Genomic DNA, 27,647 nt, shown 5'->3' on the forward strand with positions numbered 1-27,647 from the left:
CACCCCCATCCTATTAAGTATTAAATATGTAATGAAAACAGTAAATACACAATACAAGTATACTGGTTTTGTATTACATTGTTTTAAACTTCCTAATTTAAAACATTACCCTGTGTTTATTCGCATGAGATAAATATTAATCGTCCAAAAAGGCAATCAGAGGCTGAGATATGGCAATGCGCAACAGGGGAGGCGGACCAAAGCACAAGTAGCATGTTTGTGTTCACCACAAGCGAACTCAACACCAAGTTTGGCTTGTTACATGCACTTTCAGCTGTATTACATGCAATTTTGACTGTGAAATGGCACAAAAAATATTCAATTTATACCACTGTATGTGGTTATGGGGTTGGTTTAAAAGTGGGTATGCCAAATGCAGGTGGAAATTATGAAAAAGGACACTTGAGGTTGCTTTAGAATAATAATTGAATACCACATGATAGAGAAAAGGTTTTTTCCTCTATTTGTTGAGACCTGTTGGAATCAAGAACAATTGTCTGCAGATTCCTGGGCCCCTCAGAGTAATACACTTTCAAAAACAGACTTTAGAAAAAAAGAGCCTTTATTTTGTGTATTCGTTATAGGGCTGAAATGCATACAATAATGTTTATCACTTTCAGCAGTGTTTTATGGAATTCGTATTTCCTGGAGGTATTTCCTGGAATATTACACCAAAAAGTACAAAAGTACAAAATTTTTTTATCAAGTGTCATATACGGTTAAAAAAGTAACGGAAATCGAACCAACCAAATCAAATGATGTTCAAGCTACAAATGACATAAATCAGTCAGCTGGAAGAAGTCCAACCTAGAGCTCACCTTCTATTGAAAATCAGAAGCAAACAGAAATGGCACATGCTGTTAAACGATTAATGAGGATAGGATTGATTGTGTGTAAAATCAGTCCTGTGGTCTTCCTAAGAAAAATTATGAATGTAGTAATGCAGCAACAGACGAACAGTGATAGAATTAAGACAATTGTAGAGTCTGCCACAGAGGAATTGGGGATGAAAGATATTAAAGCAAAAATGGTTCATGAAAAACTTAATCCCAATAACTTTTTCACTGAAACATGGCTACACAGCGGCATACCGGGCAACGCTATTGAGTTAGCGGGCTACAACACACACCGGGCGGATAGACAAGAGGAGGTGGAGTGTGCATTTACATCAACAAAGCTTGCTGCACGAACTCTGTTATTGTCGGGAGACACTGCTCGGCTAACCTTGAGTTTCTCATGGTTAAATCTAGACTGTTTTATCTGCCACGGGAATTCACTTCCACCATTATAACGGCAGCTTATATTCCTTCGGATGCTGATGCCAAGCATGCTATGAAAGAACTTCATGCAGCCATCAGTAAACAACAGACTGCTCACCCGGAGGCTGCATTTATTGTTGCGGGAGATTTTAATCACTCTAACTTAAAGACAGTGCTCCCTAAATTTCACCAGCATGTTTCCTGCCACACAAGAGGAAATAAAACTTTGTATCATGTCTACACAAACATGGCTGAAGCTTACACCGTGACCCCCCTCCCCCACCTGGGTCAATCTGATCACCTTTCTTTGTTCCTCACCCCTTAATACTCACCTCTCATTAATCGTGTGAAGCCATCAGTGAAGACCATCAAGGTGTGGCCTGTGGGGGCAGACTTTTCACTCCAGGAAAGGTTTCTACACACAGACTGGAGTCTGTTTGCTTCTCAGGCCACCAGTGGCTCTCACGCGGACATCGACAGTTACACCTCCTCTGTATTGGACTACATAAATTCCACCATTGATAGTGTCACAACTCCTAAGCAGATCACCATGTACCCCAATCAGAAGCCATGGATGAACAAGGAAGTGCGCCTTCTGTTGAAAGCATGCAACACTGCCTTCCGATCGGATGATGCACAGGCCTATAGTACTTCTAGGGCAAATCTATAGAGGGGCATCAAAAAGGCCAAGCACTGCTACAAGCTGAAGCTAGAGGAGCATTTTTTCAATTCTGACCCTCGACGCATGTGGCAGGGCATCCAGGCCATCAGTGATTACAAACCCAACCACTCCACCCCGATAGCCACAGATGCCGTCTTCCTTAACGAGCTTAATTACTTTTATGCTCACTTTGAGAGAGACAATAAGGAAACAGCTTCCAAACTCACACCCTCTGCTGACCACACAATCATCACACTTAACTCCACTGATGTTCACAATGCACTAAGTCGGATCAACGCGCGCAAGGCTGCTGGCCCAGATGGCATCCCTGGTCGCGTACTCCGGGCATGTGCAGAGCAGCTCGCTGGGGTCTTTAAGGACATCTTCAACCTGTCCTTCGCCCAAGCAGTGGTTCCAGCATGTTTAAAATCCACCTCCATTGTGCCCATTCCAAAAAATTCTAACCCGACGGGCCTGAACGACTACCGCCCTGTAGCACTCACACCCATTGTTATGAAGTGCTTTGAGCGGCTGGTCCTGGCACACCTAAAGGACTCTCTACCACCCACACTGGACCCATACCAATTTGCCTATCGCAACAACAGATGATGCAGTGTCCATGACGCTGCACGCCGTGCTCACAAATCTGGACAATAAGGACACTTATGCACGTATGCTGTTCGTAGACTTCAGCTCCACTTTCAATACCGTCATCCCTTCCAAGCTAATCGTCAAACTTGGAAACCTAGGCATTAACAACCCTACCTGCAATTGGATTATGGACTTCCTGACGAACAGGCCTCAGCTTGTTAGGTTAGGCCACATCTGCTCCACCACCACCACCCTTAACACTGGTGTACCACAGGGCTGCGTACTGAGCCCCTTTCTCTACTCCCTTTTCACACTCGACTGCAGGCCTGTGAACGGATCTAACTCCTTCATCAAGTTTGCAGACGATACAACGGTGATTGGTCTCATCAGCAACAACGATGAGACTGCATACAGGGAGGAGGTCCGGCAACTGGCCACATGGTGCTCAGACAACAACCTGCTCCTTAACACCTCCAAGACAAAGGAGATCATTGTGGACTTCAGGAAGGCGAAAGGAGGCACACACGACCCCATCCACATTAATGGGATGGCTGTTGAACGTGTTTCCAGTTTTAAGTTCCAACACCTCATGCCTGGTCAAGAAGGCTCACCAGCGTCTCTTCTTTCTGAGGACACTGAAGAAGAACCAACTGTCTTCAACTATCCTGGTGAACTTCTATCGCTTCACGATAGAGAGCATCCTGACCAACTGTGTCACAGTCTGGTACGGCATCTGTAATGTTGCTGAGCGCAAGGCACTGCAGCGGGTGGTGACAACAGCCCAGCACATCACAGGGACTACACTTTCTCCCATTGAGGACATCCAGAAGAAACGCTGTCTGGGTCGAGCTTGCAGCATTCTCAAGGACTTCTCTCACCCCGCTCATAGACTGTTTCTCTCCTGCCTTCCGGTTGGCTGCTTCCGGTGCCTCCGGACAAGAACCAGCAGACTAAGAAAGAGCTTTTTTCCCAGAGCTGTTTCATTATTGAACTCTGCACCCCCACTGATTCCACTACCTCTCTTAACTTTAACTTTAATGCTGCTATAACATTGTTTACATTGCAATACAGGGCTGCCATGCATGACTGAACTCTACACACCAGTACTTCATGTTATCTGCTCTACTGGACTGTTTACACACACACAGCATCATTTGCACTCTATACTGCTCACTTGCACACCAGGAATATTTAACTGAATGCTCATTTGCATTAATGGACCACTTCCATAACTGCACTAACTCATCTACTACATTGTAATTGTATTAACTGCATCTACTCATCTATTGCACTGTAACTTCAATAACTGCATTAACTAATCTTCTGGACTGCAACCTATTAACTGCATTAACTCGTTTACTGCACCATAACTTTAATAACTGCATTAACTCATCCACTGCACTGTAACTTCAACAACTGCATTAACTCACCTATTGCATTGCAACTTTAATAGCTAATGTCAATAATTTTTGCACACTTAAGTCACTTGCACTACGGTTTAGTCTAAATTATTATCTGATCATATTCACCTGTACATTAATGTTCATAGTATATAGCCATCTGTATATATTGTTCATAGTACATACCTACTGTCATATTCTCATAGAACATACCTACTGCAAAATATTTTTATAGTCCATGCCCACTGTATTATATTCTCTCATATTGTATTCTGTGTTTATTCTAACTGTATATCCTTAACTTGCTAATTGCACTTCTGGTTAGACCTAAACTACATTTCGTTACACTGTACTTGTATATGTGTAATGACAATAAAGTTGAATCTAATCTAATCTATGATGGACTGTATACGGGGGATTTGTCAGGTCTCGGGTCTAGCACTCCCTGTGTTGTCTGTGTTTTCCTCTGCCTTTTGTTATGTTGGGCACGTGACGCTGTTTCTGACGGCTCTCACGAGTCCAGAGTACGCATGTTTTTTCCCTCTCCTGCTCGTTTCCCTCTCCTGCTCGTTTCCCTTCATTAGCTATTAATTAGGTTAACCCCTCTCACCTGGTCTCTCCTCTCCCTCTCTGTTGTACACGGATTGTTTCTCTTTCCCTCATTTGTTTCCTTGCCTTGCCGCTAGAATAATTACCTAGTTTAGTTAGCGTTCGGGCTTAACTTGTTCGAGACGTGCTACCCTTTAGCTCACTTTTGTCCAGTCTTGACTCAAGTGTTTAGCGCACTTCCGGGTTTTGGGCATCTCTCTCACCACAGTCCCCAGCGACCGCTGCTTTCTATCTCGGCCAGATCTGCCTCATGCTGCTGGGTCCTCTTGGAGATGTGTATACCCTGGATGTTTTGTAGGTGCGTCAAATCTGAAGGAACTCTTCGGATCGAGTGTTACCAAGCCTCACGTTACTCTCTCTGTTCTTCTGTAAAGCTACCGGAGGAATCGCTCTGACTTCTGGCACCTCTATTATTGGATTACCCCACCCGGCGTGAGACCCCCCAGAACTGTTTACCCAACTCAGCGTGTGAATATCTTACCCAGAGTGCTTCTGCCTCTATTGTTTTCCCTTGCCTATTTTTGCTGTGTACTGGCCGAGTGCTTGAGCCTCTTGTCTGCTTTCACTGCGTTCAATAAAAGCTGTTTCTCTCATGGTTCTCGAGTGGTGCAGACAGCGGGTAAGGGGTTAATCCCTTCACTGCTGCCTGCGATTGGGTTCCCTCACCATACGTTTCGTGACAGAACGAACAAGCCACAACAGAACCCAGCGGCAGCATGGACACTGGCCGGTCTAGCCTGGCCCGCTGCCTCTGCAGCCTTCGCCAGGGAAATGAGACTGTGGATGAGTATGTGGAGAGGTTCCTGGACATTGCAGGTGTAGCAAAGTGAAGGGAGGGGGGGGGGTTGAAAAGCCCAATACTCTAGTTTAAATCGACTACGCCACCCCACAATTTGGGGAAATAACCCTAGTTAGGGCACACAGGTTCAAATACCTAGAGTGAACAATTCAGGCAACAGACGTGGGTATAAATATAAATTATTTTATTATCTTTTAAGTTTGTTTAAATATTTAAGAGGTCTAATAGCAACGTTGGTTTATCACGTAAGTAAACAAGGAAAACAAACAGAATTGGGAGAGTGGAACAGTTGGGTAGTTACAAAATTATAAAAAGAAACCCAAACCACACACAAAACCAATCAATAATAAACACAGCACTTCGTGTAAACATAAATTATAACAGAGTAAGCAACCCCTCTCTCCACATATAGGCTACCCAATAAATGACAGGGATGAGGACAAATCACAAAATCAACAAAATGAACCATCGAAACAATTATTCACAATACGAGAATATATATGTCAGACCTTAATGCTAAAGGGGATATGTAGAGGGATAATGCCTAATGCCTACCGGCAAGGCAAAAAAAGAAAGAAACAAATAATATTTATAAGAAAAAGAAACGAACATGAACAGCATCCACACAAAGGATACCGTAAACAAAAAAAGAAACAAATAACAAACCTAGACGGTTGCAATAAAACGAGCAGGAATCAAAGTGATTAACACAAAGCTCTACACACAACGTCACAATGAATTTGATGCAAGCGGTAGATGCACACAGTCTGCAACACGGCGAAGCAACGCGCCAGAATAGTGTTGAGGTCGCTAGTGACAGTCGCTAGTGAGACAATGCACCAAAATTACTTCAACGAACTGTGTTCGCGAACAGAACAGTCACCAGGCGACAGCGTGCGCCGAAAGTCACTGCATCAATGCACTCCAGGACAAAACAGCAAAGCAGTCAGGTAGCTAACCCTTAGCTCCGAAGAACCGTAACGCCTAAAATGGTCAAAAACCTATAAAGTATGAAACCAAAAAATAGTAAACATTGTCCTAAAAAGCAAAACAGAAACAAACAATTTCGTATTTACTTAAGGTGCTGCAGCTTAACGTCATTAATAGCGGGCACTCGGCCAGCAGTAAAGCACATAAGCCTAAAAACTTTGGATCATGAGACACTAATACAACTCTTATTAAAATAAAATAGACAAATATAAATGACATACCAGCATCAGCAGCCAGCCAGCCAAAGGGAACAACCACACAACAACTCCTAAGAATAATAATAATAAACAACAATTATTCCCCATACAAAACAAACCCACCCGCTACAGACCGCCTTTCCTACCTGCGACAAGAAAAGATGACGTCACCCAGAAACCGGCGGTGTCAAAGACGACGCACATCCAGTTTGTCTGTATTCGCCCATATATATACACACACACCCACATCCCTAAATGGATTCAGCTGGCTACCTATGGCATGCTCAATTAACCCTACTACACAGGACAGGGTGTCTTCGGGGAGGAGGAGCTGGCGGTGCTGTTCAACACCGCCCTCAGAGAGCCACTCTCTCGCTGTTGGAGTTCGACGCTGTGTGATTTGCTGCCACAGGTCGTTCGTGGTCCACGACCTCATCAAACTCCTTTAACTCAACTCCGCTGGTTGCGATACCAGAGAGTGGTCCTCCGCAGATCGGGGTTGTGGGCATCACTGATTCCTTCGAAAGTCGTAAGTAGTTGTATGGCTCACTGTCGAGTCCAACTGCTTATAGGTTCAGCAAATAATTGTGTTTTAGTCCCGGTTTCTTTGTTTCTCCTTTTCTCCTCAACCATTTTGCTGGGTGAACGTGTCCCAGGGTGTGTAACTGACATGTTCAAGTGGTAATGTGACGTCAATGAATACCCTATAAAGTGGGGTGAAAATGAGTATGAAGCTGCTTCCAAATACCCCCGCTTGCGGTCTTTGCATTTGGCCACTTTACTACATTCATGACGTATTTCCTGTTTTTGGCCCAAGTATTCTAGTGGGTGTGAAGATCCCAAGTGAACATGTAGTATTTCTAACCGGTTGGGACACAATTAGCAAGTGCAAACATGTAACGTTAATTAATGTGCTTCGAAGCATGTGATAAAAAACGAAGCATAACCAATAAAACCTACACTCTTTCAAGATATTTAGTGTGCTCTTAGGGCACTGACTTTGGCGTTTTTAAGATATTGGACAGACTTACTTCATGTCGCGTACATGCGCTCTCTAGTGGCCAAGACCGCAAGTGGGGGTATTTTGTCGCGGCCTTGGTCATAAATAGTATGTCCGAAACCATGCAAAAAACAGTAGGTGAGAAATACCCGGATGGTCTACTTATTCCGCGGTAGAGTTCACGAGATTTGTGAGTGTGAACGAGATGGACATTTATCTATCCCATGATGCCACAGGAGCTGAGCAACGAACAAATTTCTAAGTAAATCAAATAAATATTTAGTCATTGTTAAAACTTTAGTTAATAAATGTTTTTCTTATGACAACGAACGCAAGTCCGTAATGTATTCATACTACTCCCAGTCATACTAAGAGCATACTGTTTTAAAGGTCGAAAGTTAGGTACTTTTTCAAATTCAGTACGTACTGTCACATGATTTCAAACGCAGCAGTTATAACATCATTCACGTGACAATCGTGCATTTGAACTTCCGTAGAAACCGAAAGTAACCAGTTGTTGCTAGAAGTGAGATACAGCTGCAGCCGGAAGTGGTGCAAAAGCTCACTATATAATTCAAATCAATTGCATTAGATAACGCTACATCTTCACCTACCCTAAACCTAACCTTACAATAATACAAAAATAATAATCAACTGTTTTCAGTGTGACAGAAATGATGTGCGCATGTTCCGGTTTTGAAGTGCGCATGCCCAGTGGCGGTAACTGTGTCCCTTCCTATCAAAAGCAAAGCAAATCCCCGAACGATGCTTTCTGTAAATAAACATAAAAGTAAACTTCATTATGGCGGTGCTAATATTTTTCCTGGATTCATAATATTTCGCACCACGATCATCAGGTAAAGATAATTTTTTTGTGAAATGTAAAGCGTGCTTGTTAGCTCACTTAGCATTCGAGGGCTAATACGGTACTAATATTCCAATAAAAAGGTCATCAGTTAACGTACAGCGTCAATAATGTTAATTTTGTTATCGACATTAGCCTGCTGGGCTAACAATAATTGTTTCTTATAAGAAATGAACTACATTCTACATCTGGAGCTCTGAGAAACCGTGTTTTTATTGGTTTTATTTGTAGTAAAATTACAGAACTGATTTTAAGGTCTTATTGTTTGCTTTAAAATCCCTATATGGGACAAGCATCACCATCCTCTATCTGTTCCCAGTTCAAGCTGCACCGTTGTGGCTTACATATATGGACATTCGAGCATTGAAAAACTGCACATTCACAGTCAATGAATGTAGAACAGTTTAGCCAACTGTGCATTGTTTTTGCATGTTATTCTGGTATTACTTTCTCTGAACTATCCTCGGTGGGTTACCATAATCTACTAGTTAAAATATCAGGCCACTTGACTGTTTATTTATGTATATTTAAACTTAAATGAGCAGAATTACCCGATTATGCCAAAGGTGGAAATGGAACTTGTTCGTCTGGAAGAAGCAGGACTGTTAAAGAAAGTGAGTGTTAGCAAATGGCAACACCAATTGTTCCTGTCATGAAAGAAGATGGATCAGTCAGAATTCGTGGTGGTTTTAAGGTCACCATCAACCTAGTTCTGACTGTGGAACAGCTTGTATATTCCAATAAAAAGGTCATCAGCAGGGCCAGACTGAATCCGCGTCCGCGGATTTCCGCGAAATAGTACCGTGTATTTGATTGAGTATGCATCAAGTTCTCTACTGTTTAGTGTTGCAATCTGACGATTTTATGGCGTGATGGATTCCTAAGACATCCACAGTCTACTTCTCAAGCGAATCTTATAGATCGTGATCGTTTCCAAAGTAGGTTACAGAACAAGTGAATTTTACCTCACGCAAAGCAAAAGTAAAAACCACAAATTATGCAGCCTGTCTATATAAATGTCCACACGATATGGTTGTCGTGTTTGTATTGCATCACGTGTTTTTGTCAACCCAGTTCTGACTGTGGAACAGGACCATTTGCCGCAAATTGACGATCTTTTTGCTGGATTAGCAGGTGGGCAAAAATTCAGCAAAATAGTTACGTCAAGCTTTCCTCCAAATGCATGTTGATTTAGTTTCCCAGGAACTGCTGACCATTGAGATGCATAAGGGCCTTTACAGATATCAGAGGCTTCCTTTCGGCAATACATTGGCTACAGCTCTGTTTAAGCGGGCCATGGACCAGATCTTGAGAAGCTTTTTAAATGGACTACAGTGCTATCTTGATGACCTGCTGATCACTGGGAAAGCTTAATGTAATATTACAGCGATGGGCTCTGTTGCTGTCAGCGCATCAGTACAGCATCAAATACAAGAGACTTGAGCAGCACTGTAACGCGGAAGATGGACTGTCCAGGCTGCCTCTGCCAGACTCACCTCCAGAATGTTCACAAGCTGAGATCCTTTAGATTAAAGTTACTTAACGCAAACTGACCCAGTCCTGTCAGAAGTGATTGTCTTGATACCTCAGGGTAAGAAAGGAAAGCTGTTTGACAAACATACACCTTATCTGATTCTACAATATAAGCTGACTGTACAATCAGGGTTATGGCGTCATTATACCCCCACCGCTGAGAAAGCCCTTGCTGAAGGAACTGCATACCAGCCACTCTGGAATTGGGAGAATGAAAGAAATTGCACAGAGCTATCTCTGGTGAGATTGAAGAGGTAGCAAAAAGTTGTCCAGACTGTCAGAATCAGATAAACGTGTTACGAAACAGGGATCTAGACTTATAAAAAACTTTCAGAAACCAGTTGTGCTGGGGGAGTGAATCAAGCACAGAAATGCTACAACATACGTCCAGCTCATTGTTTTAACAAGATGACCATGTTGAGCACGAGAAGCCAGCACGTACAGTGTAAAGAAGTCAATGCATGACATAGCACGATACCTCCGCGTTAGGCGACTCAAAATCATAGTGATTTCAGATTTTCAGCACTTTCTACTGATCACAGAGCCGTGCTTCCCGGACAAGCTGCTCATAAACACATAATCGAAACCGCTCCGATATTATAATAATGGCACAAGACGGGTAGATTTATACGGTTTTAAGTGAGTATCACGATTAAGTGTGCTGCCCTAGGATGAAGACTAAAAACACCCACAGTTCCTGACATATTAACTTTTGTAATTTAAATAAGCTGTAATCTATACTTAATTTGCACAGTGAAGTGTATAAAGTGCATTTACAGTACATTTGATTTCTTAATTCAGTTTCTGTTCCTAACCTACCTGCAACACATGGCCCTGATTATTTCATTTGTATGTTTGCTTTATTACATTTATTTGTGCCAAGGCCAGTAGAAAAAATCCTTAGGTCTTGTCTCAAACGAAAGTCATGGGACGATTTTATCAAAATATGTTTAAAAGGCCCAGAAGTGACCAAAAAACAAGCCCAGACAATTTGTTTAAAGCTCGACAAAGCATACAGTTATTTCAGTTAATGTACAAACAATAATGATTTGTTTTAATTTGTGATTAAACTAGAGCCCTGACTCTGTTTTTCTGTTTCTGCAGCTGCTGCTACATCTATGCATTGCTGGTAAACATCTGGATCACTGAAACAGGTGAAAATCAGCTGAGGCTGTTTACACTAGTGGATTTTTGTTTAATACTACTTTTATTGGTTGAAATTAAACAGTAGCAATACTTGAGAAAACATATAATGGTCAATAATGTAGTAATGTAGCTCTATATGAGCATGTCTGTGATTAGACTAGAGGCACGAGGCCGCAGGCCGGGTACAGCAGACAATCACTGCCGTGTTGATATATTCAGCCATATAGCACGACTACGAGAACAATGTTGCATTAATATATTGCTTTAAATTGTGTATGAAATACTCAGGTCAATGGCAAAAGTTTGAGATAAAAACAGTTTGACTGCACAAGTGTCTATTGGGGAACAACTTTCTTCCGCCACAAATTCCAGCCCAGCGTAACAGTTAAAGAGCGGGTGAAAAGGCATTTCTAAGTGTGTTTATATTGTATTGGAGTCCCCACCAACACTCTTATATGCCATTTTCTCACAATATGCATTTAATATCAAATACCCTAAACGTTTTGATTGAAGCACCACTGTGGTTCGATTGGCCTGCCATCCCAGCCTGTTATGATTGGTCTTTCCGTATAGACTGCATCATGTGGGAAACGAAACATCCATTACCACAACTACATTTAAGACTTCAGCTCCACTTTCAATACCGTCATCCCTTCCAAGCTAATCGTCAAACTTGGAAACCTAGGCATTAACAACCCTCCCTGCAACTGGATTATGGACTTCCTGACGAACAGGCCTCAGCTTGTTAGGTTAGGCCACATCTGCTCCACCACCAACACCCTCAACACTGGCGTACCACAGGGCTGCGTACTGAGCCCCTTTCTCTACTCCCTTTTCACACTCGACTGCAGGCCTGTGAACGGATCTAACTCCTTCATCAAGTTTGCAGACGATACAACGGTGATTGGTCTCATCAGCAACAACGATGAGACTGCATACAGGGAGGAGGTCCGGCACCTGGCCACATGGTGCTCAGACAACAACCTTTTCCTTAACACCTCCAAGACAAAGGAGATCATCGTGGACTTCAGGAAGGTGAAAGGAGGCACACATGACCCCATCCACATTAATGGGATGGCTGTTGAACGTGTTTCCAGTTTTAAGTTCCTGGGGACTCATATTTCGGAGGACCTGTCCTGGACCACCAACACCTCATGCCTGGTCAAGAAGGCTCATCAGCGTCTCTTCTTTCTGAGGACACTGAAGAAGAACCAACTGTCTTCAACTATCCTGGTGAACTTCTATCGCTGCACGATAATGAGCATCCTGACCAACTGTGTCAAAGTCTGGTACAAGGCACTGCAACGGGTGGTGACAACAGCACAGCGCATCACAGGGACTACACTTTCTCCCATTGAGGACATCCAGAAGAAACGCTGTCTGCGTCGAGCTCGCAGCATTCTCAAGGACTCCTCTCACCCCGCTCATAGACTGTTTACTCTCCTGCCTTCTGGTAGGCGCTTCCGGTGCCTCCGGACAAGAACCATCTGACTAAGAAACAGCTTTTTTCCCAGAGCTGTTTCATTATTGAACTCTGCCTCCCACTGATTCCACTACTTCTCTTACCTTTAACTTTAATGCTGCTATAACATAGTTTACATTACACTACAGGGCTGCCATGCATGACTGAACTGTACACACCAGTACTTCATGTTATCTGCTCTAACGGACTGTTTACACACACACAGCATCATTTGCACTCTATACTGCTCACTTGAATGCTCATTTGCATTAATGGACCACTTCCATAACTGCACTAACTTATCTACTGCACTATAATTCTATAAACTGCATCTACTCTTCTTTTGCACTGTAACCTCAATAACTGCATTAACTGATCTACTGCACTGTAACTCTATTAACTGCATCTACTCATCTATTGCACTGTAACTTCAATAACTGCATTAACTAATCTACTGCACTGTAATCTTATTAACTACATTAACTCATCTTCTGGACTGCAACCTATTAACTCATATACTGCACCGTAACTTTAATAACTGCATTATCTCATCCACTGCACTGTAACTTCAACAACTGCATTAACTCACCTATTCCATTGCAACTTTAATGTCAATAATTTATGTACACTGAAGTCACTTGCACTACTGTTTAGTCCAAATTATTATCTGTTCATATCCACCTGTACATTAATGTTCATAGTATATAGCCATCTGTATATATTGTTCATAGTACATACCTACTGTCACATTTTCATAGAACATACCTACTGCAAAATATTTTTATAGTCCATGCCCACTATATTATATTCTCTCATATTGTATTCTGTGTTTATTCTAACTGTATATCCTGAACTTGCTAATTGCACTTCTGGTTAGACCTAAACTACATTTCGTTACACTGTATATGTGTAATGACAATAAAATTGAATCTAATCTAATCTAATCCAACATTCAGATGCAAATTTAAAACTGGTACTTGTTTGAGAAACAATCATCTTCGAAATGATGTTCACAATCAAACACATTTTTCGAATCTCTGTTGCTGTCTGTTTACAATACACTTTTACACACGGTGCTCACGGCGTCTTCAGGAAGGAAACACACTAATGCTCATACTCTTCTGCTCGCTCTCTGGTTCAATTGTGGGTGTGCTCTTCCAGGAGAATGCACAATAAAACCATAGGGAAACAGGGATCCAGACTTTTAAAAACCTTTCTGAAACAGGTTGTAGTGCTGGTGGACTGTATCGAGCACAGCTTGAGCACCCAGCACGTTTAACAGTATAAAGAAGCCACAATGGATTTAATAGCATGTTAGAATGTGAAGTAGTCTGAATAGCAAGCATAACAGTAGCAAAAGTTATGCATTTCAAAATGAAAATGCATCGTGTAAACTTAGCATTGAACACAAACTAATGCTGATAAATTCATGTCACATGCAGCAATGGCAGAATGTGTTTGTACTAAATGTTTCTCTCATTTCAGTATATTCACAGGTGACAGTTAAGGGGGATATTGGAGGCTCTGTTCTCTTGCCATGTGCTTCAAATGGACATCAGAACAACCTTCAAGACATCAATGTGCTTTGGAGACACAATGCCAGCATGAACGTGTTTACTATACTTAATGGTAAGGGTTCAGTGGAGTATCAGGAACCAAAGTACAAGAACAAAGCAGACATTTTTCCTGATGAGTTTTTGAAGGGAAACTTCTCCCTCCAACTCAACAAACTTGAACACACTGATGCCGGAGAATATGAATGTTACATCGGACATTCAGGAGAACATATGAAAGTCCAGCTGCTTATTAATGGTGAGTAAAAACTAGGATACACTTATCTCCCATTTCAATACTATCCGGATGCTTGTGTGCAGATTCAATATATATTGCGATAATTGAGAATTGCGATTATATAACTATTGCGATTCGATATTACAATTTATTATGATTTTTGTTTTCCACACTTGGGATTTAACAGGGCTCTAGACTCTGGTGGCACCAGACCTTAACTTTATAGCACATTTTTAACAAATTAAATAATTGAATGCTGCTTTTGTCTTTATCTGTTGTAAACCACAGAAGAGCACAATTGCTCTGAGCTGTTAAAACCTTTTGTGGCCAAGAGTTTGAATGGCCCCTATTCTAATGACCCGACAGTACAAATATAATTATAAGCTTACCGTTATAAATCAAGGTAGGATAACACAATAGTTTTGAACACTGATCTGTGGTTTATTCAGTAATTGATTTCGGATTATTTTACCCTAAATAATTGCAGATTGCCGCTTTAAAAAATAATTTCAGTTTTGCCTCATCGGGATATGCTAATTTAGAAAAATAAGCAGATTATCCAGAATCACATTTACAAGAGCAAAAGACACCAACTATTGTGTATAGTGTGTAACTAGCTGTGTAGTGTATGAATTCACTCCTTCAACTTGGAGATATTTTAGTTTTCAAAGGCACAACTTGAAAATAGATTTAGGCACACAATATGTCTGTATATTACACAAAATAGGTGTTGCACTGGATAATAAAGTCCTGGAAAGGAATTTTAGGGCATAGGGATGATCCCGATGAGACCGTAACACACTGTAACTGTTTTCTGTTAAAGACAGCAACACTAAATAAAGCTTAAAATGTGATGAAGCAAAATAAGACTTCTTTAAAATCTAAATACAAATGATTCTCTGAATGTTTTAAGGTCACTGATGTAGTTTTAGTTGCTTTTATCACACTACAGTGATGTTTTTATTCACTTTTTTGTTGCAGAATCAACTGAAGCAAAAGATGCAGGAGGAGGAAATAAATTAGAAGAAACAAACATAGTGCCTGTATCAATTACTGTGTTTATCCTAGCTGTGATTGTGTTAGCTATCTCTCTCATTGTGTATAAAATAGCTATCTCTCTCATAAAATGTTATAAATCATCTAGATCACAGAAGTCATATACCGCTTCTGCTATAGAGCTTGAACCTGTTAATCAAAATCGTCAAGATAAGGAGTCTGTTCACACTATGGATGAGATCTAAAACGATACAACTTTAAAAACATAACAGCAGTGACGGGGATGCCACTAAGTTCTAATGATGGTTGTAGCTCCTGCACTTGATTTGGTGGAAGTCAAACATTATAAATTATTCTGGTATCCCTGATACGCCAACTTACTACTGATCTAATAAGACTGGCCAATAACACACATTTTAATCACATTTCATCAGAATTTCTGTTACTTGAAAACCACAGGCAGATGTGTGGCACTACAGGTTGGTTTTAAACCAGTAAATCAGTCAGTTGATTTATTTTGTAATTATTTGTTTATATTTTTGTCTGCCTTAATGTTCAGACCTGCTTTTATAAGGAAACAGTTAGATTTTTACAGGCACCAAACAGTGAGACCAAAGATCATTGGGCAAACGTGTTCTTTAAGTGTTTAACATGTAAATGTATGGTACAGTGAATATTGCATACATTTATTTTTTCCTAGCTTAATTTATTCATAATAAAATCTGTGATGTTTGGCCATAGTCTCCAATAGTCTCTTCTTGTCCTGGTGTTCTTCTCGGGGAGAATACACACGCAAATGTTCGATCAGGTACGTGCTGTCCTTCCTACAGGTAAGTAATCTCTCCCCGTCCACACTGAAAGTCTATGTAGCTTCAATCGCCGCTCATCACAAACCAGTTGCTGGCAAGCCCCAGGGCAGCATGACCTGGTCATTAGGTTCCTGAGGGGCGCGAGAAGGCTGAATACGACCGTCCGCGCCCCGTTCCATCTTGGGACCTTCATGTGATCCTGGTGGCCTTCAGAGGCCCCTTTCGAGCCCCTAGCAGAGGCTGCTCTTCCTCATCTGTTGAATCCATAGGGCAGGGGACCTGCAAGCATTTTCCGTATCCCCGATCGCCTAAATTTTGGGCACGTTGCCAGGCCGGGGTCTCAGGATCAAGTGAGAGTCACTGTGCCAGAAATTAAGGCAATCCGGGGATACTGAAAATGCTCCTCTTCGGGACCAGGTGGTGAACTTACAGGTGCTCCCCACTGGGGAGGAAGACCCAACCCCGTCCGTGTGTGTCCGGTACGTGCGTTGCGCCTCTACCTAGATGGCACTCAGAGCTTCAGGAGCTCTGAGCAGCTCTTTGTCTGTTTCAGAGGTCAACAGAATGGGAGGGCCGTCTCCAAACCGAGATTGGCGCACTGGATCGTGGACGCCTTTGCGACAGCGTACCGGTCACGGGACCGCCCGTGCCCACTGGCAGTGATGGCACACTCCACTTGGGGTGTGGCCTCCTCGTGGGCACTGTCTCAGGGCGCCTCTCAGGCAGATAATTGTAGAGGGCTACGTCCAACATCTTTGCAAGGTTCTATAACCTTCGCAGAGATCCGGTGTCAGCCTGAGTCATGTATGGTACCAACACGTGAGGCCGGTAGGGCATATGCCTGCGAAAGCGCTTCCCCAGCTGCCCTACGGTACTGGACGGCTTCTCACCATTAGAGAAACAAGGCCTCTGTGGTGGCCGAGGGCAGGGTCCTCTCATCTTTGCCAAAGCTCTGGGACGCCCTGCCAATTTCATTGGCCTTTTCAAAATAGTCAGAAGATGATAGGTTCTCAAGTCAAACCCCATCTGTCGGCTCGACACAACGTCTCGTTCCCTCTATCAGGGAACAGAGGTAACATATGTAGCCGAGACGTTTTCTGTATAACACAAATTGTTTAAAAAATTAAATAAACAAAACAATCCAATAAATTTCAACATTTTATGTTTATATAACATGAATATTATATAAATATACTCAGTTATAACTTTTTGATAGTGTTCTAAACCTTCTCCTGTCACGTTGAATGTTTTACTTTTGTTTACCTGAACAGCTGTTCAGTTTGTTATGGGTTGATTCATCTTTAACATAAAACAGAGTATCAACAGATCTTTAAAGTCTTGAATTATTTTGTGTAAAAAGACCTCAATTTGAATTAAAATATCTTAACTCCACTTTTCAAATGTCTTCAAAAAACATTTTTTAAGTGATTTTAGTTATTTGAAAAAACATTTGTCACAGCTCACTGTGTCACCAACAACTGTGACAAGAATCAAGTGTGATATCATATAATTTTATTTGTTTTACTTTATTATTTAACTTATATTATTTTTAAGGGACAGCATGTACAATTAAAACATGTCTGAAAGATTTTACACTGAAACAATGTTCTGTGTACCTTCCTCTTCATTCTTTAGACAAAATTTGACAGCCAAAAACATTTTAGTAAATACTTCCGTAGTGGCCTTCCCCTAAAAAAGAATGATGTGAAAATGTAAAGACAATCAGAAACTTAGTGTAAAAACATTCCTCGGTCAGATAAAAATAAAAATAAAAGTTTTGTCACAATCCAGATTTAGTCTCTAACTGGCTTCTGATCAGGTGTGTCCCATAGAAGGAGGAGCCTTCTTGCATAAAAGTGTATCAAAAGTGTCACCGATACCTGAATAGAGAAGGTGTGTGTTATTCAAACAGCAGCGTAGATGTATTTCTAATGGAAAATGTTTGCTTTTCAAAGCATTGTTTGAGTTGTTTTTACACAGTCAAGTATGTTTCATATGCCTGCTTTCAGTCAAGGGCACAAGGGCGGCGCTCGCCAGCACACCTCCGAGCACTAAAAGACAAATGGGACCCCCAATGGACTCATTGACTTGCCAGGCATGCGCAAATTAAGTTCACCTCAATAGCGCAATTTGGGACAGGGCCTAAGAGTATCTCTGAGAGTTGTTTGGGCAGACTGATGGAGGATTTTGGGGGGGAAAGTACTGCGGAAGTCTTTGACGTTGGCGGGATTAGTAATAACTGTACCGTGGATGAAATTGACAGAAAGTGCTTATGATGATAGTGATAGTATGTACTTGCAGGAGGTATCAAGGAAGAGGAAAGACAGGAGTAATAGTTCTGGAAGTTCTACATTAGGTTAGGAGGATAATGGCACAAACCAAAAAACTAAGGCTGTAAAGACAAGCCTGGGGAAGAAGGATGAAGAAATGGAATGGAAAGTGATGGTAACATTAAAAAAGAGAAGGAGTACATGGTGGGTGAACACATAAATCCATGGGGGGGGGGGAGTTTAAATGGGTTGGGACAGGGTGGGACAGTCTTAGTCCGGGGTGGCGCTCGGGAGTGCAAAGTCCCAGGAAACCTGGTAGGGACCGGCTGAGTCACCGGCTGGGATGCCGGTTAAATCATCGGCCGGAATGATGGCTGGCTCACCGACTGCTGAACAGGACCGGACGCCTGCAGTGTTGGAGAGTAGCTAAAGTAGCAATGCCACTAACTAACTTAACTACATTTTTCCGTAGCTTGACGGTAGCTCCACTACACCTATTTCCTGTTTTTGGCCCAAGTATTCTAGTGGGTGTGAAGATCCCAAGTGAACATGTAGTATTTCTAACTGGTTGGGACACAATTAGCAAGTGCAAACATGTAAGGTTAATTAATGTGCTTCGAAGCATGTGATAAAAAGCAGTTTTACAAATACATAACCAATAAAACCTACACCCTTTCAAGATATTTAGTGTGCTCTTAGGGCTCTGACTTTGGCGTTTTTAAGATATTGGACAGACTTACTTCATGTCGCGTACATGCGCTCTCTAGTGGCCAAGACCGCAAGTGGGGGTATTTTGTCGCGGCCTTGGTCATAAATAGTATGTCCGAAACCATGCAAAAAACAGTAGGTGAGAAATACCCGGATGGTCTACTTATTCCGCGGTAGAGTTCACGAGATTTGTGAGTGCGAACGAGATGGATATTTATCTATCCCATGATGCCACAGGAGCTGAGCAACGAACACATTTTTAGGTAAATCAAATAAATATTTAGTCCATTGTTAAAACTTAAGTTAATAAATGTTTTTCTTATGACAACGAACGCAGTAAGTCCGTAATGTATTCATACTACTCCCAGACATACTAAGAGCATACTGTTTTAAATAATCAGAACGTACTGTCACATGATTTCAAACGCAGCAGTCATAACATCATCCACGTGACAATCATGCATTTGAACTTCCGTAGAAACCGAAAGTAACCAGTTGTTGCTAGAAGTGAGCTACAGCTGCAGCCGGAAGTGGTGCAAAACCTCGCTATATAATTCAAATCAATTGCATTACATAACGCTACACCTTCACCTACCCTAAACCTAACCTTACAATAATACAAAAATAATAATCAACTGTTTGCTGCGTGACAAAAATTATGTGGGCATGTTGCGGTGTTGAAGTGCGCATGCCCAGTGGCGGTAACTGTGTCCCTTCCCATCAAAAGCACGCCAAATCCCCGAACGATGCTTTCTGTAAATAAACATAAAAGTAAACTTCATTATGGCGGTGCTAATATTTTTCCTGGATTCATAATATTTCGCACCACGATCATCAGGTAAAGATATTTTTTTGTCAAATGTAAAGCGTGCTTGTTAGCTCACTTAGCATTCAAGGGCTAATATGGTGCTAAATACCAATACAAAGGTCATCACGTACAGCGTTGTTTACTCGGTTGAGTCACTAATGTTTATTTCGATATTAGCCTGCTGGGCTAACAATAATTGTTTCTTATAAGAAATGAACTACATTCTACATCTGGAGCTCTGAGAAACCGTGTTTTTATTGGTTTTATTTGTAGTAAAATTACAGAACTGATTTTAAGGTCTTATTGTTTGCTTTAAAATCCCTATATGGGACAAGCATCACCATCCTCTATCTGTTCCCAGTTCAAGATTCACCGTTGTGGCTTACATATATGGACATTCGAGCATTGAAAAACTGCACATTCACAGTCAATGAATGTAGAACAGTTTACTGTGCATTGTTTTTGCATGTTATGCTGGTATTACTTTCTCTGAACTATCCCATGATCTCGGTGGGTTACCATAATATACTAGTTAAAATATCAGGCCACTTGACTGTTTATTCATGTATATTTAAACTTAAATGAGCAGAATTAACCGATCATGCCAAAGGTGGAAATGGAACTTTTTCGTCTGGAAGAAGCAGGACTGTTAAAGAAAGTGAGTGTGTTAGCGAATGGGCAACACCAATTGTTCCTGTCATGAAAGAAGATGGATCAGTCAGAATTCGTGGGGATTTTAAGGTCACCATCAACCCAGTTCTGACTGTGGAACAGGACCATTTGCCGCAAATTGACGATCTTTTTGCTGGATTAGCAAGCGAGCAAAGATTCAGCAAAATAGAGTTACGTCAAGCTATCCTCCAAATGCATGTTGATTTAGTTTCCAAGGAACTGCTGACCATTGTGATGCATAAGGGCCTTTACAGATATCAGAGGCTTCCTTTCGGCAATACATTGGCTACAGCTCTGTTTAAGCGGGCCATGGACCAGATCTTGAGTATTTTTTTAAATGGACTACAGTGCTATCTTGATGACCTGCTCATCACTGGGAAAGCTTAATGTAATATTACAGCGATGGGCTCTGTTGCTGTCAGCGCATCAGTACAGCGTCAAATACAAGAGACTTGAGCAGCACTGTAACGCAGAAGATGGACTGTCCAGGCTGCCTCTGCCAGACTCACCTCCAGAATGTTCACAAGCTGAGATCCTTTAGATTAAAGTTACTTAACGCAAACTGACCCAGTCCTGTCAGAAGTGATTGTCTTGATTCCTCAGGGTAAGAAAGGAAAGATATTTGACAAACATACACCTTATCTCATTCTACAATATAAGCTGACTGTACAATCAGGGTTATGGCGTCATTATACCCCCACCGCTGAGAAAGCCCTTGCTGAAGGAACTGCATACCAGCCACTCTGGAATCGGGAGAATAAAAGAAATTGCACAGAGCTATCTCTGGTGAGATTGAAGAGGTAGCAAAAAGTTGTCCAGACTGTCAGAATCAGATAAACGTGTTACGAAACAGGGATCCAGACTTATAAAAAACTTTCAGAAACCAGTTGTGCTGGGGGAGTGAATCAAGCACAGAAATGCTACAACATACGTCCAGCTCATTGTTTTAATAAGATGACCATGTTGAGCATGAGAAGCCAGCACGTACAGTGTAAAGAAGTCAGAAAGCATGACATAGCACTATACCTCCGCGTTAGGCGACTCAAACTCATAGTGATTTAAGATGGGGTAGCACTTTCTACTGATCACAGAGCCGTGCTTCCCGGACAAGCTGCTCATAAACACGTAATCAAAACCGCTCCGATATTATAATAATGGCACAAGGCGGGTAGATTTATACGGTATTATGTGAGTATCACGATTAATTGTGCTGCCCTGGATAAAGATAAAAAACACCCACAGCTCCTGACATATTAACTTTTGTAACTTAAATAAGCTTTAATCTATACGTAATTTGTACAGTGTAGTGTATAAAGTGCATTTACAGTACATTTGATTTCTTAATTCCGTTTCTGTTCCTAACCTACCTGAAACACATGGCCAGTATTATTTCATTTGTATGTTTCCTTCATTACATTTATTTGTGCCAAGGCCAATAGAAAATCCTTAGGTATTGTCACAAACAAAAGTCATGAGACGATTTAATCAAAATATGTTTTAAAGGCCCAAAGTGACCAAAAAACAAGCCCAGACAATATGACTGGAGCTCGACAAAGCATGCAGATATTTCAGTGTATGTATAAACAATAATTATTACTATGTATTAAACAAGTTTGGATGTAGTTTCAGTGACTCCTTTTTCTTGCCTCACCCCACGACTAACTGGTGACACCGACTGTATAACTTGGTAGCACCATTGCCACCCGTCTCAAATGTTAGTCTAGAGCCCTGACTCTGTTTTTCTGTTTCTGCAGCTGCTGCTACATTTATGCACTGCTGGTAAACATCTGGATCACTGATAAAGGTGAGAATCCGCTGAGACTGTTTACACTAGTGCATTTTTGTTTAATACTACTTTTATTGATTGATATTAAACCGTAGCAATTCTTGAGAAAACATATAATGGTCAATAATGTAATAATGTAGCTCTATATGAGCATGTCTGCGATTAGACTAGAGGCATGAGGCCGCAGGCCGAGTACAGAAGACAATCATTGCCATGCTGATATAGAGCCATAAAACACGCTTATGAGAACAATCTTACATTAATATATTGCTTTAAATTGTGTGTGAATGAAATAGAAATATTCAGGTCAATGATACAAGTTTGTGATAAAAACAGTTCGACGGCACAAGTGTCTATTGGGGAACAACTTTCTTCCGCCACAAATTCCAGCCCAGCGTAACAGTTAAAGAGCGGGTGAAAATGCATTTGTAAGTGTGTTTATATTGTATTGGAGTCCCCACCAACACACTTATATAAACGCTGCCATTATCATCCTTTGAAAGTGTAAACAACTCCATGCCTGGTTTTGCGGCACTGAACACCGAAATATATATTTTATAAAATATAGAAAAAAAAAATTCCCCTAAATAAGCCCAGCTCCTGTGGGCGGAGCTAAAGTAGATTACGTACAGCCTTTGCGTATCAGTCTGCCAGCTGTTGCATGGATGAACATACTGCACAAAGACGTTTTGTAGTTAACTATGGCTTAAAGCGTGATCGAGCCATACTTATATGATCCTGAATCGGACCCCAAACCTGTAGTAGCACAAGAACCACAGCAACAACGACTTCAGATGGTTGTTGTCATTGGTCATGTATCGCTTGTGAAAGCTCATGTAAAAGATTACAGCTCTATGAAATCCCTTGTCGTTCCAGTATACATTTCTAAAATTCCAAAAAGCCATAATTCAAATAAATTAAAATATCATAGAAAGTGACTCTTTATATTTTCTTCTTTAAAACACTGAAATGGCAAACTGGGGATAACCCCAAATGTTCCTGCTGTTTACATTAAATGCACTTACGCACGGATTGCAAACAAAACACAGATATTTTACAAAGTTTTACTTACTGGCTGTGTTTCAGGCTCCAGAAAGGCAACTTTTTTCGTTGGCACTGCTCCATTATTCAGTTGCAAACAACTTGCAAATCCAGAGTAAAACTGGTACTTGTTTAAGAAACAATCGTCTACGAAATGACGTTCACAAACAAACACATTTTCGCAACTCTGTTGCTGTCCGGGATAAACAAACTGCATCCACTGCTGTCATGACATAGAGTCACGAAAACTTTGAAGTAGTGTGAATAGCAGGCATAACGGTAGCAAAAGTTACATAGTTACAAAACGTAGCATTAAACACAAACTAATGCTGATAAATTCATGTCACATGCAGCAATGGCAGAATGTGTTTGTACTAAATGTTTCTCTCATTTCAGTATATTCACAGGTGACAGTTGAGGGGGATATTGGAGGTTCTGTTCTCTTGCCATGTGCTTCAAATGGACATCAGAACAACCTTCAAGACATCAATGTGCTCTGGAGACACAATGCCAGCATGAACGTGTTTACTATACTTAATGGTGAAGGTTCAGTGGAGCATCAGGAACCAAAGTACAAGAACAAAGCAGACATTTTTCCTGATGAGTTTGTAAAAGGAAACTTCTCCCTCCAACTCAACAAACTTGAACACACTGATGCCGGAGAATATGAATGTTACATCATACATTCAGGAGAACATGTGAAAGTCCAGCTGCTTATTAATAGTGAGTACAGACTAAGATACACTTATCTCCCATTTCAATACTATCATGATACTTGTGTGCCGATTCAGTATATATTTCGATAATTAAGAATTGCGATTATTTAACTATTGCGATTCGATATTACAATTTATTATGATTTTTGTTTTCAACACTTGGGATTAAACAGGGCTCTAGACTTTTACGCTGAGTATGTGTAATCTGGCACCGGCATAAAATGTTCTGTGCTGCACATAGTGGAAAAATCCTGATATTTGGAGTTACATTTTTCCTAAAAAATCATTTTGGTTTGTTTTGAAATGATGTATGATGGAAAAAATTAGACTGGAGTTATAAGAGGCGCGGTATGAATTTAAACACTTGCATAATTCTCTTCATTTGGTGTAGGCAAATGGGGTCTGCAGTGTTTCCGAAAGTTTCTGTTTTTGATGGTCATTGTAAATCCCAGGCATAACTATAGCACATGCTTTAATACAACCAATTGTAAACATGGCATTATACACAAACTAATGCTGAAAGATAAAGGTTTGCCATATGCAGAAAAGCTAGACTGTGTTGCATTGAATGTTTTCTCTCATTTCAGTGTATTCACGGTTCAGAGTTGACGGTGTTATTGGAAGTTCTGTTTCCTTGCCATGTGCTTCAAATATAAAGGAGTTCAAATGTCAAGACATTAATGTTCATTGGAGATACAATGCCAGCATGCACGTCTATGATATACTTAAAGGTAAAGGTTCAGTGGAGCATCAGGAACCAAACTTCAGGAACAAAACAAAATGTTTTCCTGATGAGTTTGTCAAAGGAAACTTCTCCCTCCAACTCAACAAACTTGAACACACTGATGCCGGAGAATATGAATGTTACATCATACATTCAGGAGAACATGTGAAAGTCCAGCTGCTTATTAATGGTGAGTACAAACTATGATACGCTTATCTCCCAATTCAATACTATCTTGATAGTTGTGTGTTGATTCAATATATATTGCGATAATTGAGAATTGCGATTATATAACTATTGCGATTCGATATTACAATTCATTATGATTTTTGATTTCCACACTTGGGATTAAACAGGGCTCTAGATTTACATTTGAGATGGATGGCACTGGTGGCACCAGCTCTTAACTTTAAAGCACATTTTTAACAAATTAAATAATTGAATGCTACATTTTTCTTTATCTGTTGTAAACAACAGAAGAGCACAATTGCTCTGAGCTGTAAAGAGATTTTGTGGCCAGGACTTGTTATTTGGCCCCTTTTCTAAAGACCCGACAGTACAAATATTATTATAAGCTTACCATTTTAAATCAGGGATAGATAAGACAATCATTTTGAACACTGATCTGTGGTTTACTGAGTAATTGATTTCAGATCATTTTTACCCCAAATTATCGCAGATTGACGCTTTAAAAATTGGTATCAGTTTTGCCTCATCGGGAAATGCAAATGTAGAAAAACATCCAGAACCACCTTTACAAGAGCAAAAGACACCAACTACTGTGTAAAAGCTGTGTAGTTTATAAATTCACTCATGTTAAAGTGTTTGACTCGCCTGTTGGAATGATCACTGGAACTTGGAGCCATTTTGAGTTTTAAAGGCACAACTTGAAAATAGATTTAGGCACACAATATGTCTGTATATTACACAAAAAAGCTGTTGCTCTGAATATAAGGAATATTAGGGCATATGGGTGATCACTACAGACCGTAACACACTGTAACTGTTTTCTGTTAAAGACAGCAACACTAAATAAAGTTTAAAATGTGAGGAAGCAAAATAAGACTTCTTTAAAATCTAAATACAGTAAATGATTCTCTGAATGTTTTAAGGTCACTGATGTAGTTTTAGTTGCTTTTATCACACAACAGTGATGTTTTTATTCACTTTTTTTGTTGCAGAATCAACGGAAGCAAAAGATGCAGGAGGAGGAAATAAATCAGAAGAAACAAACATAGTGCCTGTATCAATTACTGTGATTATCCTAGCTGGGATTGTGTTAGTTATTGTTGTCATTTTGTGTATAAAATGTTATAAATCATCTAGATCACAGAAGTCGGATGCTGCTTCTGAGGTAGAGCTTGAACCTGTTAATCAAAATCATCACGATTAGAGTCTGTTCACACTATGGATGAGATCTAAAACTATACAGCTTTATAACATAGTAGCAGTGACGGGGATGCCACTAAGTTCTGATGATGGTTGTTGCTCCAGCACTTGATCTGGTGGAAGTCAAACATTAGCAATTTTTCTGGTATCCCTCTTCTGCCCCAACTTACTACTGATCTTATAAGATCGGCCGATTACGCAGCTTTTTCGTCTGGATTTCTGTTACTTGAAAACTACAGGCAGATGTGTTGCACTGAAATATGCAAGAATGCTTTTTATAATATACCTTAAACACTGTGTGTCAGGTCTTTCTGACATCATGTAAACATCATGTCACAACACGTACGAAATTTGTAATTGTAAATGATGTTGGAAGGGGCATGTTCGCATGAGAGATTACATTTTGTTGGTGATTCATTTCAATACTAATAGTTTGTTACATACAACATAAAAAATTGAATTTTTTATTTCCTTTATTTTTGTTTAAACTTTTACAAAATGTGCTCTATGCAAATGTACCGTTAAGGTTTTGTAAAGCTGATGCAGGGTCATTCTTCCAAGCTAACCCACTGGTACAACAGGAAAGAACGCTGCCGTTGTTATGTGTGTATTTTATTTTGTACTTAAATGCTTGAAAAAAGACTGCCGTACCTTGCCACGGTTCCATAACTTTTTACATAATTTATTTTCAATGTAATAGTCTCTTAATAGTTTTTTCAGTCGGTTGGTTTACAACCAGTAAATCAGTCGGTTGGTTTATTTTGTAATTATTTGTTTATATTTTTGTCTGCCTTAATGTTCAGACCTGCTTTTTTAAGGAAACCTTTAGATTTGTACAGGCACCAAACAGTGACACCAAAGATCATTTCGTAAACCTGTTCTTTAAGTGTTTATTGTGTGAATGTATGGTACAGTGAATATTGCATAAATGTGTTTTTTACTAGCTTAACTTATTCATAATAAAATCTGTTGCCTTTGCTATAGCAGTTTGTTTTGTTTTAGCACCGACTGTTGTCAATAGGAAAAAATAATAATCGATAGTAATGCAGGATTGGTTCCTCTTATGTTATTCTGTATTCAGGGGCCCAAACAACCCTGGCAATTTGTCTTTCTGATTTATTTTCTATTTTCTATTCTGAAATTAAAAAGTCTAATAATGCAAGTTAAGGAAAGAAAATATATATTTTTTGAAAGTAATACATTTGATCAGAATATTATTATTATAAGTACTATTGTCATTATTATTGGTATAAAAATAAATCAGCAAAAACATTTTTACATTTTTTTTGTTTGAATATGCATTTACATTTGTATAGGGATTATAGAATAACGTTGATAATGAACTGGTTTGTTTTTAATTTTTTCTTTAAAATGGATTTAGCCAAATACGTCACAAGTTAACAAGGGCACATTCTCTTTAAGATG

At 40.3% G+C, this 27,647-nt stretch overlaps 1 protein-coding gene and 1 long non-coding RNA gene across 3 annotated transcripts in view; one reads left to right on the forward strand and one right to left on the reverse strand.

Annotated features, from left to right (window-relative positions):
* The window catches only part of LOC306902754, a 36,147-nt gene that overhangs the window by 6,312 nt on the left and 2,188 nt on the right, over positions 1-27,647 (reverse strand). The window lies entirely within an intron of this gene.
* Positions 19,772-27,539, forward strand: LOC306902753 (matrix remodeling-associated protein 8-like). Its single transcript, XM_079471587.1, has 5 exons — positions 19,772-19,924; positions 22,321-22,370; positions 23,790-24,116; positions 24,697-25,023; positions 26,015-27,539. Exons 1-5 carry the CDS (start codon positions 19,833-19,835, stop codon positions 26,224-26,226), a joined length of 1,008 nt encoding a protein of 335 aa, XP_079327713.1. The 5' UTR covers positions 19,772-19,832; the 3' UTR covers positions 26,227-27,539.

Source organism: Barbatula barbatula (assembly GCF_947034865.1).
Source record: "Barbatula barbatula genome assembly, chromosome: 13".
Lineage (NCBI taxonomy): Eukaryota > Metazoa > Chordata > Actinopteri > Cypriniformes > Nemacheilidae > Barbatula > Barbatula barbatula.